Raw genomic sequence first — 16,966 nt, 5'->3', positions numbered from 1 at the left:
TTGAGGATGACCTGGCTACTACCAATTGAGACAATGCTCTGTTTTTCTTAGTTACTGATCTGAAATGTTCTTATGAAGGATTATTAGAGCATATGCAGACAGTAGAGTGGATGGGGCTTTTTTAAAAACCATACGGTAACATTGTGAGCTTCATTATTCAATTAAGGGATCTACAACCCTCAGTCTTCATCAGGATTAAATATATCTTTGTTATTGTGTTGTCTAGTCTATAGCTAATCTATGGCATGGCCCTATTTTTATATTGAACCTTTATTGTGACCGGGAGTAATGCTCAGACCAAGGTCTCTTTTACAGATGAGCCATGCTCTAGGGTTTACCAGTGACAAATGGCCTACACTCTTCAGGCCTTTTGGTTGAGGTAGCTATTATGATATTAGTTAAAGGCCCAATGCAGCCGGTTTTATCTCAATATCAAATCATTTCTGGGTAACAATTAAGAAATCTTACTGAGAGGTTTGGGACTCTCTTTCTTATTGGTCTAATTATGTCACTAGGCAGGCCTGGTAATGTCACCAGGCAGGACAAAACTCCATCCCATCAAAACAGGCAGAAATGTCAGGCGGTCTTTTCAAACAGCTCTTACACTAAAAGGGCATTATCATCATTTTCACAATTTTACAGTATTAGTCCAACCACATATTGTGGAAATATATATAAAACACAGGACAATCAAATGTTTTACTGCACTGGGCCTTTAATATGAATATGCTAAATAAGCAATATAGAAAATATAATATATTATGTTATGTTATCTGTCTGTTATATTCACGTTAGCATTGTTTCAAAGGCCTTGGTATCCAGTATGCACACACCAACAGGGATATGCCACATGATTTTGAGGGCGGCTATGCCTCCATGTGAGCCTTGGATGTAGTAGGCTACTGTACACTCTTAGAAAAAAGGGATCAAAAATAGTTCAAAAAGAGTTCTTCAGCTGTCCCCCATACAAAATGATTGTCACATACACCGGAGAGGTGCAGTAAAATGCGCTGTTTTATAGGGTCAGTCATAGTACTACGGTGCCCCTTGTACAAATTAGGGTTTAGTGCCTTGCATCAAATCAAATTGTATTTGTCACATGCACCAAATACAACAGGTGTAAACCTTACAGTGAAATGTTTACTTACAAGCCCTTAACCAACAATGCAGTTTTAAGAAAATACCTAAAAAATACCTAAAAAAGTAATAGATGAGAATAACAAATGATTAAAGAGCAGCAGTAAATAACAATAGCGGGGCTATATAAAGGGGGTACCGGTACAGAGTCAATGTCAATGTGTGGGGCCCCGGTGTTGAGGTAATTGAGGTTATATGTACATGTAGGTAGAGTTATTAAAGTGACTATGCATAGATAATAACAGAGAGTAGCAGCAGCATTACGGCGGGGGGGGGGGGGGGGGGGCAGCAATGCAAATAGTCTGGGTAACCATTTGATTAGCTGTTCAGGAGTCTTATGGCTTGGGGGTAGAAGCTATTTAGAAGCCTCTTGGACCTAGACTTGGCGCTCCAGTACCGCTTCTTGTGTGGTAGGAGAGAGAACAGTCTATGACTAGGGTGACTGGAGTCTTTAACAATTTCTGGGCCTTCCTCTGACACCGCCTGGTATAGAGGTCCTGGATGGCAGGAAGCTTGGTCCCGGTTATGTACTGGGCCATACGCGCTACACTCTGTAGTGCCTTGCGGTCAGAGGCCGAGCAGTTGCCATACCAGGCAGTGATGGAACCCGTCAGGATGCTCTCGATGGTGCAGCTGTAAACCCTTTTGAGGATCTGAGGACCCTTGCCAAATCTTATCAGTTTCCTAAGGGGGAATAGGTTTTGTCCTGCCCTCAACACGACTGTCTTGGTGTGCTTGGACCATGTTAGTTCGTTGGTGATGTGGACGCCAAGGAACTTGAAGCGCTCAACCTGCTCCACTACAGCCCCGTCTATGAGATTGGGGGCATGCTCGGTCCTCCTTTTTCTGTAGTCCACAATCATCTCCTTTGTCTTGATCATGTTGAGGGAGAGGTTGTTGTCCTGGCACCACACGGTCAGGTCTCTGACCTCCACCCTATAGGCTGTCTTATCGTTGTCGGTGATCAGGCCTACCACTGTTGTGTCATCAGCAAACTTAATGATGCTGTTGGAGTTGTACCTGGCCGTGTGGTCATGAGTGAGGGGCCCCAGTGTTGAGGATCAGCGTAGCGGATGTGTTGTTAACTACCCTTACCACCTGGCCCATCAGGAAGCCCAGGATCCAGTTGCAGAGGGAGGTGTTCAGTCCCAGGGTCCTTAGCTTAGTGATGAGCTTCGTGGGCACTATGGTGTTGAACGCTGAGCTGTAGTCAATGAATAGCATTCTCACATAGGTGTTCCTTTTGTCCAGGTGTGAAAGGGCAGTGTGGAGTGCAATAGAAATTGCATCATCTGTGGATCTGTTGGTGTGGTATGCAAATTGGAGTGGGTCTAGGGTTTCTGGGATAATGGTGTTGATGTGAGCTATGACCAGCCTTTCAAAGAATTTCATAGCTACAGACGTGAGTGCTACGGGTCGATAGTCATTTAGGCAGGTTACCTTAGTGTTCTTGGGCACAGGGACTATGGTAGTCTGCTTGAAACATGTTGGTATTACGGATTCAGACAGGGAGAGTTTGAAAATGTCAAGTAGACATTTGCCTTTTTAGGTTACCACCACAGTGACTAAGCCGTTTGTTTTAAAGTTGCAAAAAGGAACCTTTTCTCTGTATCAAGACACTCACGCTTCTCCACCATCCCACTTCCGACCCCTGACCGGGTCTCAAACCTGGGTCCAGCGGCTGTCAAACCAACATCGTAACCATTTCACCATAGTCTGTTACTTAAGGTCGCTCACTGTTAGGTTAAGGTTGCCACAATATTAATTATAGCACATGCTCTTATTAATTATGTCAGATTGATGATCTAAGGAAAGAGAACACAGAGATGAAAGGTACTGTAGACTCTATTCATGGCAAGGTGGAGGTGGTGCAAAGGGAGAACAAACAACTTAAAGAAACTTTGCTTGATGTACAGTGTCGATCAATGCGGGACAATCTAATATTTTCAGGGATACCGGAGAATGACAACAGCAGAGGCTGAGGACACAGTCCGAGACTTTATGTCAACTCAACTAAAACTGCCCACTGATGTTGTGCGTAATGTCACTTTCTCCAGAGTCCATAGAATAGGTAAGGCCTCTGGAAATAGGCCACAGGCTATTACTGTTTTGACAATTTTAAGCAAAAGGAAATGGCGAAGAGCAGGGGCAGAGAACTCAGAAACACTGATTTTGGAATGAATGATCACTTCCCCACCGAGATCAATGAAAGGAGAAAAAAATGGTATCCTATCATGAAGGAAAAGCATTGCCTGAATCAACGAGTCTCCATGGTGATGGATAAACTTTACATCAACGGGCAACTGTATCGAGACTCTAGAGTAACTCCCTGGCTATTTTAATCCAATGTTCAAATCTGAGTTTGTGTGTTGTAGTGTATCATGACAACTTCAACTATAACGAATACATGCTCTATTGATCTTCACTTGATAAGGAAAGGGATGCATATAGCTCAGGTTAATGTATGTAGCCTTCCTAACAAAATACATTAGGTTTTTAACTTGGTCAACATAAATAATATTCATATTTCGGCTTTGACCGAAACGCATTTAGATGCATCTGTACATGATGGGCAAATGAACATTCAAGGATATAGTCTACTTAGAAGGGACAGGAATAGGAATGGTGGGGGTGTAGCACTGTACATTCAGAATCATATACCTTTTAAGAGGAGGGGTGACCTTAATGTAAGTCAAGTAGAGGCACTATGGGCTCAAGTACATCTGCCTCAACAGGCACCCATATTGGTGGGATGTGTGTATAGACCTTCTAGCTCTAAGGTGTCCTATCTGGATGACTTATGTACTGGGTTTGACCAGGCTACAGATAGTAACAGAGATGTATTTATCTTGGGTGATTTTAATATAAATTGGAAGGATCATAATAATTCAAATATAACTAAATTGATGAGATATGCTGAGAACTGTGGTTTGAAACAAATGGTTAATGACACTACTAGATCATCAACTAAGTTGGGTCACCATTCAGATATGTGCATTGATCTGATCTTCTGTAATAAAAGCCAAATCAATGCCAGTGGGCTGGACAGACCATGATATTGTGACCATAACCATGAACACCAAGGTTTCAAACAAACCCCCAAGGATTGTGGTCAAGAGACATTTTAAAAGATTTAATCATGAGCTATTTCTAAATGATTTGGCTGCTGTACCCTGGGAGCTGATTTATCTAGAGGATGATTTAAATCACGCTACAGAATGTTTTATTTATTTGCTCACTGAGGTAATGGACCATCATGCCCCAGTAAGAAAGAGTACAGTTGGGGCTCGTCCATCTCCATGGATTGATGATGAACTCGGTGAGGCTTTTTCTCAAAGAAATATGGCAAAAGTCTTAGCAGCCAAATCTAAACTAGAAATTGATTAACAGAATTATAGAACACTACGCAATTATGCAGTTAAAAATGCTTTTATTGATTGTAAAAATGATTGTAAAACGTTATGGAATACAGTTAAGTGCTTAATTGGTACATTTATCTCATCATACCCATCTAGTGTGGAGGTTGACGGGAGAACAATAACAAAACCAGCTGATATTGCCAATCATTTTGCAGATTTTTTTACAAAGAAAATTAACTTACTGAGCGCTAATGTAAACACCCATTCTTCCAAACAAGCTATTGTCCAATGGATTGGCGATCATATTATGAGAAACAAAACCTGCTTTTTTAGTCTACAAATGGTGTCAGTAGAGGAGGTGTTAAACCTATTGAAGTCATTACCCGATGGTAAATCTACAGGTTATGATCTTATGGACAATTCTTTACTTCGCAGAATGCAGCACCACTGAAATACATATTTAATTGGTCACTGGAAAAGGGGATGTTTGTAAATGTATGTAAGCATGCTAAACCGTGTCCTATTCCGAAAGACAGCAAAGAACCCATTACTCCTGACAATAGTCGATCAATTAGTCTACTCCCTTCACTCAGTAAAATATCGGAGGGTATTGTGAGCAGACAAATATGGGAGTACATTTAAAAGAAGGATCTGATTACAGCCAATCAGCATGCTTATCACAAAAACCATTCCACTACCACTGCATTGGTTGACATGACTGACCAGTGGCTCAATGCTATGGATAATGGCAGGTTTGTGGGTGTACTATTTTTAGATTTTAGTGCAGAATTTGATTTAGTGGATCATTAAATAATTTTGACAAAATTATTGCATTATGGTTTTAAGGGGGTAGCATTGAATTGGGTACAGTCATATCTAACTGACAGGAAACAGTCCACCTATATCAATGGTTCATTTTCTTCCCCTCATGCTTTAAACTGTGGAATACCGCAGGGCAGCTGCCTTGGGCCACTTCTTTCCTTAATATATACCAACGACTTTCCTTATGCTTTATCCTTATCTGAAACTCAAGCTACTATGTTTGCAGATAATACTACAAGTTATACAGCAAGTCAATCGGTTCAACAGGTACAGCAAGCTCCACAAGTAGATTTGGAAAATATCAGGGAGTGGGTTTGCCGGAACAAACTTGTTTAAACACCAAGAAAACCAACGTTATGTTGGTCTGTTCCACTAGGAAAAGGCCAAAATATAATGGGATACAATTAAGTATGGGAGGAGTACAAATTGAGGAAGTGGCAGAAATCAAACTACTGGGAGTGCAGCTAGACAACTGCTTAACAGTTATCTCAAATAACTCATCTATGTAAAAAAAATATATATATTAAAATTATCAGAAGGATAGCAAAATATTTACCAGGAAAGATTCTTAAGCAAATAACACAAGTATTAATTGAGAGTCGGGTGAACTACTGTTCTGTGGTCTGGGGAAATGCATCAGCAAGTGAAGTTAGGAGGCTGCAGATTGCACAGAACAAAGCAGCAAGGATTGTTTTAAGATGGAGATATGGTTCTTCTGTGGCAGTCATGCGCAATGCTCTTGGTTGGTCATCAATCAACAAGATAATTGAAAAAAACATGCTTCTTTTATTTCATAATATTCACCATTTAAAACAGCCGAACTCTATTCACAACGGTATTCAGTTGGTAAGAGACAGACATTCAGTAAATACTAGGAATAGATTTCCACCATCTATGTGTTATCCAGATAGAAAAGAGAAATAGGCAAGATAACATTTTGATTTAGAGCAATAAAGAAATGAAATAATTGAACTGAGCAAACCAGAAACCTTTCAATATATACATTTAAACAATACTTTAAAACCATTTAAATATAATACATAGGAAGGTTGTGCTGGACTATGGTAGATGAAGAATCAATCTATCTTTTTAGACTGTTAGAGTATTTATTTATCTGGTCAATATGTTAGTGTATTATGTATGTTTGAAACAGTGTGTTATATGTGAAAATGTGATCATATTATAAATGTATATGAATGTTTAAGGACTCTTGGAAGAATAGTCCAAATGAGGACTAAAAGAGATCCTAATCAAATCAAATGACTTATTAATTATTGTCACATGCTCTTATGTAATCCTTTATAAAGACTTCAGAACAGGCAGAGGACATGTTCAAAATGTAATTTACATAACCATAGACCATTTAAACTCGTACAACACTTCCACTCGCGGCTGGCCAAAAATAACTAACTGAAAGCCATGCCCCCACTAATCTACACCACCCTGGGAAACAGAAATGTACCTTCACCATACCCCTTTTTTTGAGAATGTGTGATGATTGTACCTTTATATTCATAATATTGGTTACAAAAATGTTCCGTTATATTCGGTTATGTACCCTAAAAGGTATCGACAGGTACATTGTGTGTTTTGATCTTTTTGTACCCGAGGGAAACAATACTGTACCCTAACCATACCCTTGTTTCTGTCAGTATATAGACTGATAAAGGGTCCGCTCTCCACAAAACAGTCCTAAAATGAAGCATTATAAGCTGAAAAAGAAACAGTTGCTAATGTTATACCTAATGCACCTACACCTTATAGTTCATGAGCCAGAGATCAGGATATCTTTAAAAACATCTGGGGGGACAATAGTGTCTCATTGTGTTATTTTGCAAGGTCTCTGTCCTCTAGAAAAGGCACTCTTGTCAATGTAATTTTGCTTATGGGGCCAGAAATGTTTGACACTCCTGACTTACAATTTCCAATGTGTTATCTCTTTCACACATTTTACCACGAAACACATTTCAACAAAAAGTAATTTGATATCAGACAGTCTGTGATTGATGTTCCTATGTTCTTCTGTCCTGTCCAGCAAAAGTCCCTGAGGGAAAAATGGTTGCTAGACGGAGCTGCTGGGTCGGAGCAGGACGAGGCCAAGAAACAGCTAGCAGAGGACGAGGACAAGCTCAAGGGGATGGAGGAGAACATCATTAGGTACGTCTACAACCCAGGAATTACCTTTATATGTTTCTGGATTCACTCTATATCTTTAGTTCACCAGTCTTTAACCAGGCAAAACCTGCTCTTAACGTGGTCAAATCCTAATATCCTGTTCTCTCTATTTAATTTTTCCATGCCGGCTCTCTGGCAATGAGGCGCAGCACATTTGCTATGGTTGAGGCCCTTTTGCAACATTTCTTTGAAACATTTTAATAAGACATAAGTTGTACTCTTAGCTGGAAAGGAGTATAGGCCTATCAGATGCTGCAAAGCACTCAATACCAGTTAGACAAAACTAGCCAGACTTAAGAGAGTGGGTGAGGGGGTGGGGGGAATGGTGGAGGCAGTAATGGGGGTGCTCACTGGTGGAGAGACGAACATAGACAACGTCTGGAACAGCACTCATCAATCTCTCCAGTACAAAAAGGAGACCCAGTAGCCAAGAGCCCCCTTTCCACTCGCACCCCCTCCCTCCTCCATCCAACCATTTTCTTTCTCACTCATAGCAAAACAGTGTCATCAATCTTCTTCTCTGGCAGTCCATTTCGCTGATTAAATTCCTCCTGGCTGCTGCAGCCCAGCCCTGGCAGAACGCTGGCGCTGGCTGGCTGTATTGGGGCTCAGACTGGGGCAACACTGGCACTAAACTGTCACAACTCCCAATGAGCAACGGCAGCTAACAATGGCCGATGTCAATGCCGGCGCTAGGGAGAATACAGAATGGGATAATGCTAAGGAGAAGCTATTGTCCCTATCTCAAATAAGCGCTTCTGTTAGATAGGCCGTAGCCAGGAAGGCCCCAGTGAGGTTGTTTTGGTATTTAACAATATGAGGGCATTTAAAGGGATAGTTCATGGGTATTTCTCTTTGGCTCTGATCAATTCATTTTAGATAAAAATATCAGTGTATCACCTTCCCAGGGGATGAGCTCTGTAGTTGGGTGTGATGGGTTGTATCTTCTGACTCTATAAAGCCCTCATTGTGTGCATCGTTACCCAAAATAACAAACATTTTAGATAGACTAGACATAAATCCCAAACTGCTTTGAAATACTACATCTGGCTTGGAACACATTGTCAAACTGTTCGTGTACATCACTGACCATGTCTGTGTGTGAATGATCACGTTTATCCCTTTTCTGCAGACTGGAGCAGGAACTGGAGGAGCTGGAGACAGGCGTGTCGGTGACATCCACCAAAGAGAGTCTGACAGATGCAGCCAAGGTGGAGGAAGCCAAGACTGCCGACAACAAAGTGAGCCCCCCCCCACCCCCCTGAGGGCAGCTGGACATCGCAAGTCCACCGGACACTGACACACTATTAGAGACACGAGTATTTGTCTAGGGTGTGTGTGTGTGTGTGTGTGTGAAGGGTAAGGGGAGGGGGGGCGTGTGTGTGAGTGAGTGAGTTGGGGGGCATGTTTGAAGTAGGGGGGTGGGAATCGAGGGAAGGGGGGAGCCGGACTGCCAGAGCAAGCCTTGGGTCATAAATGAAAGCAAAAAGCTCTGTGTGTACAGTAACTGCCCTTGTGATGGACTGACAGTGACATGTCCACTTGAGCAAATGCCATCTCGATATTATGCCATCAGTAATATCATTAGTGACAGTCCGGATGGGCCCGGAGAGTCAGACACTGGGTCTGACAAGCAGTGTATGGGGAAGAGTTGTTGACGGGAGGGGGGCTCTTGTCCAAAGGGGAAGTTTATATTGACAGCACACAGTGGGCAGCTTTTAGCATGGGGGTTTCATAGCAATGGCTAGAAAAGATGCTCTGTCTCTTCTGTCTCCTTCTTGAACTCATTGGCTCTTTCCTTCACGAGTCAATATCCACTTCCTCAAACCATCCATGCTGGCACCGCTTTCCTCAAAGGGAAGGTTCTTATATAATGTGGCATCTCTTTCTACCTCAGTCGTTTTTCTTGCTTCCTTGTCGGACATTGTTTTTATGGCATACCTCAATGGAAAATATATTCCTTCCCTCAAACTAGGTTTTCAAAGAAATATGTTAAATATGTGACACAATGTTCATTCATTATGTAGCTATGGATTTGAATAAGAGTGTCTCTTCAAGAAGCAAATCCAATACCTCAAAACTGTGGGGTGTCAGGAGAACTCGAGTGGCGCAGCAGTCTAAGGCACTGCATCTGAAGTGCTAGAGGTGTCACTACAGACCCTGGTTTGATTCCAGGCTGTATCACAACCGGCTGTGATTAGGAGTCCCATAGGGCGGTGCACAATTTGCCCAGTGTTGTCTGGGGTAGGCTGTCATTGTAAATAAGAATTTGTTCTTAACTTGCTCAAACATAATAACAAAATCTATATTGCTAAATTCATTGTTTTTGGAATTGCCAATTCTCCCTGACTGTCAAGCTTTTTTTTTGGTAATAGTTCTCACAGATTATATGATAAAAAATATATTCTGTAGGTTCATTATCTTTTCACATACTGTATATCTGGTTTTAGTCATTTAAGTTTACACTGAAAGCAATCAGCTCAAAGTATCTAGACATTTCTAGACACATTATAGTTTTCGGGGTCAGGTGATGGTACCTTTCTGGAGCCGTCAGAGAAGCAAAGAGACATTTTTATACAAATTATTTCAGGGTTTTTTATGCGATTGAAATTCTTTCTGAAATTGAAATACATTTTCAGGATGGAAAAGCGCTAGTGAACTGAGCTCTAGAATTAAATGAATTGAGTCAAGTTTAGAGTAGAGGTGGAATCCCAAGCACATGTGTAGTGCAATTAAACTTCTTCAGGATCGGTGTGTCCACTGCGGGACGGTTGAGCTAATGTAGGCTAATGCAATTAGCATGATCTTGTAAGTAACAGGTAGCCTAGTGGACGGCAGGTAGCCTAGTGGTTGGAGTGTTGGACTAATAACTGAAAGGTTGCAAGATCAAATCCCCAAGCTGACACAGATAAAAATCTGTTGTTCTACCCCTGAACAAGGCAGTTAACCCATTGTTCCTAGGCCATCATTGAAAATAAGAATTTGTTCTTAACTGACTTGCCTAGTTAAATAAATGTAAAATAAACAAGAACATTTCCCAGGACATAGACAGATCTGATATTGGCTGAAATCTTAAATTCTTGTTAATCTAACTGCACTGTCCAATTTACAATAGCTATTACAGTGGAAGAATACCATGCTATTGTTTGAGGAGAGTGTATAGTTTTGAACATGAAAAGTTATTAATAAACAAATTAGGCACATCTGGGCGGTCTTGCTTCAAAATTTTGAACAGAAATGCAGTGGTTCATTGGATCAGTCTAAAACTTTGCACATACACTGCTTCCATCTAGTGGCCAAAATCTAAATTGCATCTGGACTGGAATAATACATTATGGCCTTTCTCTTGCACTTCAAAGAGGATGTTACAAAAAAATACAAAATAATTGTTTTTTTTCTTTGTATTTTATTTTACCAGATCTAATGTGCTATATTCTCCTATATTCCTTTCACATTTCCCCTAAGGTCAATGTGTTTCCCTTCAAATGGTACCAAGAATATGCATATCCTTGCTTCAGGGCCTGACCTACAGGCAGTTAGATTTGGGTATGTCATTTTAGGCGAAATTTTTTAAAAAGGGGCCGATCCTTAAGAGGTTTACCATTAGACCTTTATTTCAATCAAAGTATATTACCCTAAAATATGAATATTACTACAGTATGCATCCAATTTAAAAGTACTGCAATAAGAATACAATTATCAAAAGAGTGCATACCATAAGCCTTCAATGTAAGGTACATTTTTTTATCAAAGTCTGAAACATAGCATACACTGCAACTATGGCGATACAAGTATAGCCAGGAGATTGCAACGACAATGACTCAATAAACGGAGCAACTCAACTTCATGATATCCTACCTAGGGCGGAACCCGATTTCAATAACCCCCAGCGTTTAATTAGCGTCACCCTAGTGTCCAGAAACAATAGAAACTAAAGGCATACAGCTTCACACACATTACCTAATCTAATCAACACAACTCAGTCTAAATAAATGTCCCGCTCCCGCTTTGAATGGAATACCGTCCAGCGAAACAGTTTAGTACCGCAACTCTGAAAAGAGAAATCCATAACGTATCCAATACAGTGTGTCATGTCAAAATGGACAGCTCTTTATGAGCTACTGAAATAATAAAAATGTGATAATTAAATTCATACAGTTACATTTATTTATGTCAACTCAAGTTGAATCAGCCTTCGCTCCTCTGAGGGCGCCAGTAACCCCGGGGCACCGGAGGAACGTCTCTGCCTGGATAAAGCCGCGGGCGTAGGTGTGCTTCACTCCTATGATGTGTAAACATATGGCCATCCATCCGGAGAATGCCATAAATTGTGATTAAATCATCATGCTGTGCCTTGGCACCAGCAAGTCACTGACACAAGGGTCACCCTCTCTCATTCTATACGCCCTACAACAGTTTACATGTTCACTAGCATATAAGCATGATTTGATACGGTATATTCTGTGTTTGATCATGTGTTTTCTGGGTTTGATCATGTGTTTTCTGGGTTTGATCATTCGTTTTCTGGGTTTGATGCTCTATGTTGAATGGATTAAAATACTGTTTTCTCTCTCTCTCTCTCTCTCTCTTTCAGGCTCCTGCAGGCTCTGTTCAAGGTAACACAACTTCATTCACATCTTATTCCTCACCTCTTTCTCCTCTTTTACAAGTCTGTTGTGTTTGTCTCTCTTTCTCCCTCCCTCTCTCGTTCTCACCCCACTTCCTTGTTCGGTGACCACTTATAGAGGCCAAGGAAGTGTGCAAAGGAAGCAACAGCCCTCGTCTGGACATGTCCGTAGGTGCATCAGATATAATGAGAACAGGTGAGTCTCGGTACCCTGTAGATCACATACTGAGACACACTGTAGAGCGACATCTTAGCGAAATGCTTTGCCTCTAGATTCACTCTACATTATAATGTCATGCTAGCATATTAAGGTGATGTTATTCCTTTCAATGTAAAAAAAGAATTGAGGAATATATTCCTGTTTCATTCAGGAATGTATTAACTGATTCGTAGTCAATTGAGACATTATTGACTGATTATATTAATCATATACTGTAAATTGCATCTGTGCAATCTTACATGCAATAGAGCCCATTTTTTCATAAATGGAAGACATCTCAATACTATTCCATTAGAGTCTTCTTTATCTGTCTTTGTCCCAACCTGGGCACCTCTTCTGTGTTTGTCTCTTTCTCTCTCCCCCCCTTTCCCTCTCTATCTCCATCTCTATTTCTCACCCCACTTCCTTGACTGCTTATAGAGGTCAAGGAAGTGCTCAAAGTGCACAACAGCCCTCATCTGGACATGTCCGGAGGTGCATCAGATATAATGAGAACAGGTGAGTCTCGGTATCCTGTAGATCACATACTGAGACACACTGTAGAGAGACATCTTAGAGAAATGCTGCTTTTTCACTCTCTTTTTCCTTTTTTTCCCAGTCTTGAACATACAGTACCAGTCAAAAGTTTGGACACACCTAGTCATGCAAGGGTGTTTCCTTATTTTTACTATTTTCTACATTGTAAAAAAAATTGTGACGACATCAAACCTATGAAATAACACAGGGAATCATGTAGTAACCAAAAAAGTGTTAAAGAAATCTAAATATATTTTATATTTGAGATTCTTCGAAGTAGCCACCCTTTGCCTTGATCACAGCTTTGCACACTCTTGGCATTCTCTCAATCAGCTTCATGAGGAATGCTTTTCCAACAGTCTTGAAGGAGTTCCCACATATGCTGAGCACTTGTTGGCTGCTTTTCGGGTCCAACTCATCCCAAACCATCTCAATTGGGTTGAGGTCAAGTGATTGTGGAGGCCAGGTCATCTGATGCAGCACTCCAACACTCTCCTTCTTTTTCAAATAGCCCTTACACAGCCTGGAGGTGTGTTTTGGGTCATTGTCCCCCTAAACGCAAACCAGATGGGGTGGCATATTGCTGCAGAATGCTGTGGTACTGTAGCCATGCTGGTTAAGTGTGCTTTGAATTCTAAATAAATCACAGACAGTGTCACAAGAATAGCACCCCCACACCATCACACCTCCTCCTCCATGCTTCATGGTGTGAACCACACATGCAGAGATCATCCGTTCACCTACTCTGTGTCTCACAAAGACAGCGGTTGGAACCAAAAATCTTAGATTTGGACTCATCAGAACAAAGGACAGATTTCTACAGGCCTAATGTCCATTGCTCCTGTTTCTTGGCACAAGAAAGTCTCTTCTTGTTATTGGTGTCCTTTAGTAGTGGTTTCTTTGCAGCAATACGACCATGAAGGCCTGAATCACGCGGTCTCCTCTGAACAGTTGATGTTGAGATGTGTCTGTTACTAGAACTCTGTGAAGCATTTATTTGGGCTGCAATCTGAGGTGCAGTTAACTCTAATGAACTTATCCTCTGCAGCAGAGGTAACTCTGGGTCTTCCTTCCCTGTGCCGGTCCTCGTGGGAGCCAGTTTCATCATAGCGCTTAATGGTTTTTGCGACTACGCTTGAAGAAACTTTTTTAAAGTTCTTGACATTTTCCTGATTGACTGACCTTTATGTCTTAAAGTAATGATGGACTGACATTTCTCTTATTTGAGCTGTTCTTGCCATAATATGGACTTGGTCTTTTACCAAATAAGGCTATCTTCTGTATACCACCCTACCTTGTCACAACACAACTGATTGGCTCAGACGCATTAAGAAGGAAAGAAATTCCACAAATTAACTTTTAACAAGGCACACCTATTAATTGAAATGCATTCCAGGTGACTACCTCATGAAGCTGGTTGAGAGAATGCCAAGAGTGTGCAAAGCTGTCATCAAGGCAAAGGTTGGCTACTTTGAAGAATCTCAAATATACAAAAATGTTTGGTTACTACATGATTCCATATGTGTTATTTCATAGTTTTGATGTCTTCACTATTAATCTACAATGTAGAAAATAGTAAAAATAAAGAAAAACCCTTGACTGGTACCGTAGATGCCTCTTAACATAGATCTGAGTACAGCATCTGTGTTACGGCTTGGTAGTCGTGGAGGAGGAATGAGGCGCAGGAAGCAGCGAACACAGGGTAGTGGTGTTTTTAATATACACTCACACAAAAAACAAATGTTCCCACACACAGGGGAGAAAGTACATACGGCGTCAAAACAACGTCGACACGAACATAAGCCGTCTGTCAAAGAAACAATCATTAATCCCGCACGAACAGGAGCGGGCCAGCTAAACTAAATAGCCCCTCTAATGGCTAATTGACCACAGGTGTCACAAAATAAAAAAAGGGAAAAGCAAAAGGGAATCGGTGGCAGCTAATAGGCCGGTGACGACGACCGCCGAGCGCCACCCGAGCAGGAGGGGGCGCCACCGTCGGTGGGAATCGTGACAGTACCCCCCTTCCTGACGCGCGGCTCCCGCAGCGCGCCGACACCGGCCTCGAGGTCGACCCGGAGGGCGAGGCGCAGGGCGATCCGGACGGAGGTGGTGGAACTCCCTCAACATAGATGGGTCCAGGACGTCCGCCGCCGGCACCCAGCACCTCTCCTCCGGGCCGTACCCCTCCCAGTCAACGAGGTACTGTAGGCCCCTCGCCCGGCGTCTCGAGTCCAGTATGGCCCGTATGCTGTACGCCGGGGACCCCCCGATGTCCAGAGGGGGCGGAGGGACCTCCGGCACCTCATCTTCGTGAAGGGGACCAGCTACCACCGGCCTGAGGAGAGACACATGAAACGAGGGGTTAATACGGTAATAGGAAGGGAGTTGCAACCGATAACACACCTCATTTATCCTCCTCAGGACTTTGAAGGGCCCCACACACTGCGGCCCCAGCTTCCGGCAGGGCACGCGGAGGGGCAGGTTCCGGGTCGAGAGCCAGACCCTGTCTCCCGGTGCGAACACGGGCGCCTCACTGCGGTGGCGGTCAGCACTCCTCTTCTGCCGCGCACTGGCCTCCTTTAGTGAGTCCTGGACGGCTCTCCAGGTCTCCTTGGAGTGCTGGACCCAGTCCTCCACCGCAGGAGCCTCGGTCTGACTCCGGTGCCATGGTGCCAGGACCGGCTGGTAACCTAACACACACTGAAAGGGTGATATGTTAGTAGAGGAGTGGCGAAGTGAGTTCTGGGCTAACTCAGCCCAGGGAATATACCTCGCCCACTCCCCTGGCCGGTCCTGGCAATACGACCTCAGGAACCTGCCCACCTCCTGGTTCACCCTCTCCGCCTGCCCATTGCTCTCGGGGTGATAACCGGAGGTCAAACTGACCGAGACCCCCAGCCGCTCCATAAACGCTTTCCAGACCCTGGATGTGAACTGGGAACCTCGATCAGAGACAATGTCCTCCGGCACCCCGTAGTGCCGGAAGACGTGGGTAAATAGGGCCTCCGCAGTCTGCAGGGCCGTAGGGAGACCGGGCAATGGGAGGAGACGGCAGGACTTAGAGAACCGATCCACAACCACCAGAATCGCCGTGTTCCCCTGAGAGGGGGGAAGATCTGTCAGGAAGTCGATGGACAGGTGCGACCATGGTCGTTGTGGAACGGGGAGGGGCTGTAACTTCCGTCTTGGTAGATGCCTAGGAGCCTTACTCTGGGCACACACCGAACAGGAAGAGACATAGGACCTCACGTCCTTAGCTAAGGTGGGCCACCAGTACTTCCCCCTTAGACTCCGCACTGTCCTCGCCTCACCAGGATGACCCGCAGTGGGTAGCGTGTGCGCCCACCGAATCAAACGATCACGAACACCGAGCGGCACATACATGCGCCCCAAGGGCACCTGCGCAGGCGCAGGTTCTAACACCAATGCCCGCTCGATGTCCGCGTCCACCTCCCATACCACAGGGGCTACCAGCCTAGACGCTGGAATGATGGGAGTTGGATCGATGGGCCGGTCCTCCGTGTCATAGAGACGGGACAGCGCGTCGGCCCTAGTATTCAGGGAACCCGGTCTATAGGAGATGGTAAACCTAAACCGGGCGAAGAAGGTCTGGGTGAATCTGGTGCTGACTCACCTGAGGTGACCGAGAAGTGTTCTGCCTGCCATCTCGACTCCCAGACTGGCTCCTCCTGCACCGGTCGGCCGTGTGTCCTCTCCGACCACAGCTGGTGCAGGAGGAGCCACCTCCTCCGGTGCCCCTTTGCACGGCCCCCCCCTACCTCCATAGGGGTAGGGGCGGGGGTGCACGGGGGTGGAACGGGCAGGACCCTCTCCGAACGCCCGCGGGCAGCCAGCAAATTGTCCAGTCGTATGGAAACATCTATGAGCTCGTCCAGGGACAGAGCTGTGTCCCGACAGGCCAGCTCCCTGCGGACGTCCGCCCGGAGACTGCAGCGGTAGTGGTCTATGAGGGCCCTGTCGTTCCACCCCGCCCCAGCAGCCAAGGTCCTGAACTCCAGCGCGAAGTCCTGGGCACTCCTCGTCTCCTGCCTGAGGTGGAACAGCCGTTCACCCACCGCTCTTCCTTCCGGAGGGTGGTCGAACACG

General features: G+C 43.9%; 1 protein-coding gene across 3 annotated transcripts in view; it reads left to right on the top strand.

Moving 5' to 3' along the window:
- Positions 1–16,966, top strand: part of LOC115151651 (paralemmin-1) — a 76,274-nt gene that overhangs the window by 46,637 nt on the left and 12,671 nt on the right. For 2 of the 3 annotated variants that reach the window (XM_029695766.1, XM_029695767.1), the window contains exons 4-8: positions 7,354–7,475; positions 8,626–8,734; positions 12,088–12,109; positions 12,239–12,316; positions 12,761–12,838. In XM_029695766.1, coding sequence (XP_029551626.1) covers positions 7,354–7,475; positions 8,626–8,734; positions 12,088–12,109; positions 12,239–12,316; positions 12,761–12,838 — 409 coding nt within the window. The remainder of the gene's footprint in view (positions 1–7,353; positions 7,476–8,625; positions 8,735–12,087; positions 12,110–12,238; positions 12,317–12,760; positions 12,839–16,966) is intronic. The other variant, XM_029695769.1, reaches the window with a different exon arrangement.

This window comes from Salmo trutta, chromosome 17 (assembly GCF_901001165.1).
Source record: "Salmo trutta chromosome 17, fSalTru1.1, whole genome shotgun sequence".
Classification (NCBI taxonomy): Eukaryota; Metazoa; Chordata; class Actinopteri; order Salmoniformes; family Salmonidae; genus Salmo; species Salmo trutta.
The sequence above is the reverse complement of the archived record's forward strand: the minus strand, read 5'-3'. Positions and strand labels throughout refer to the sequence as shown.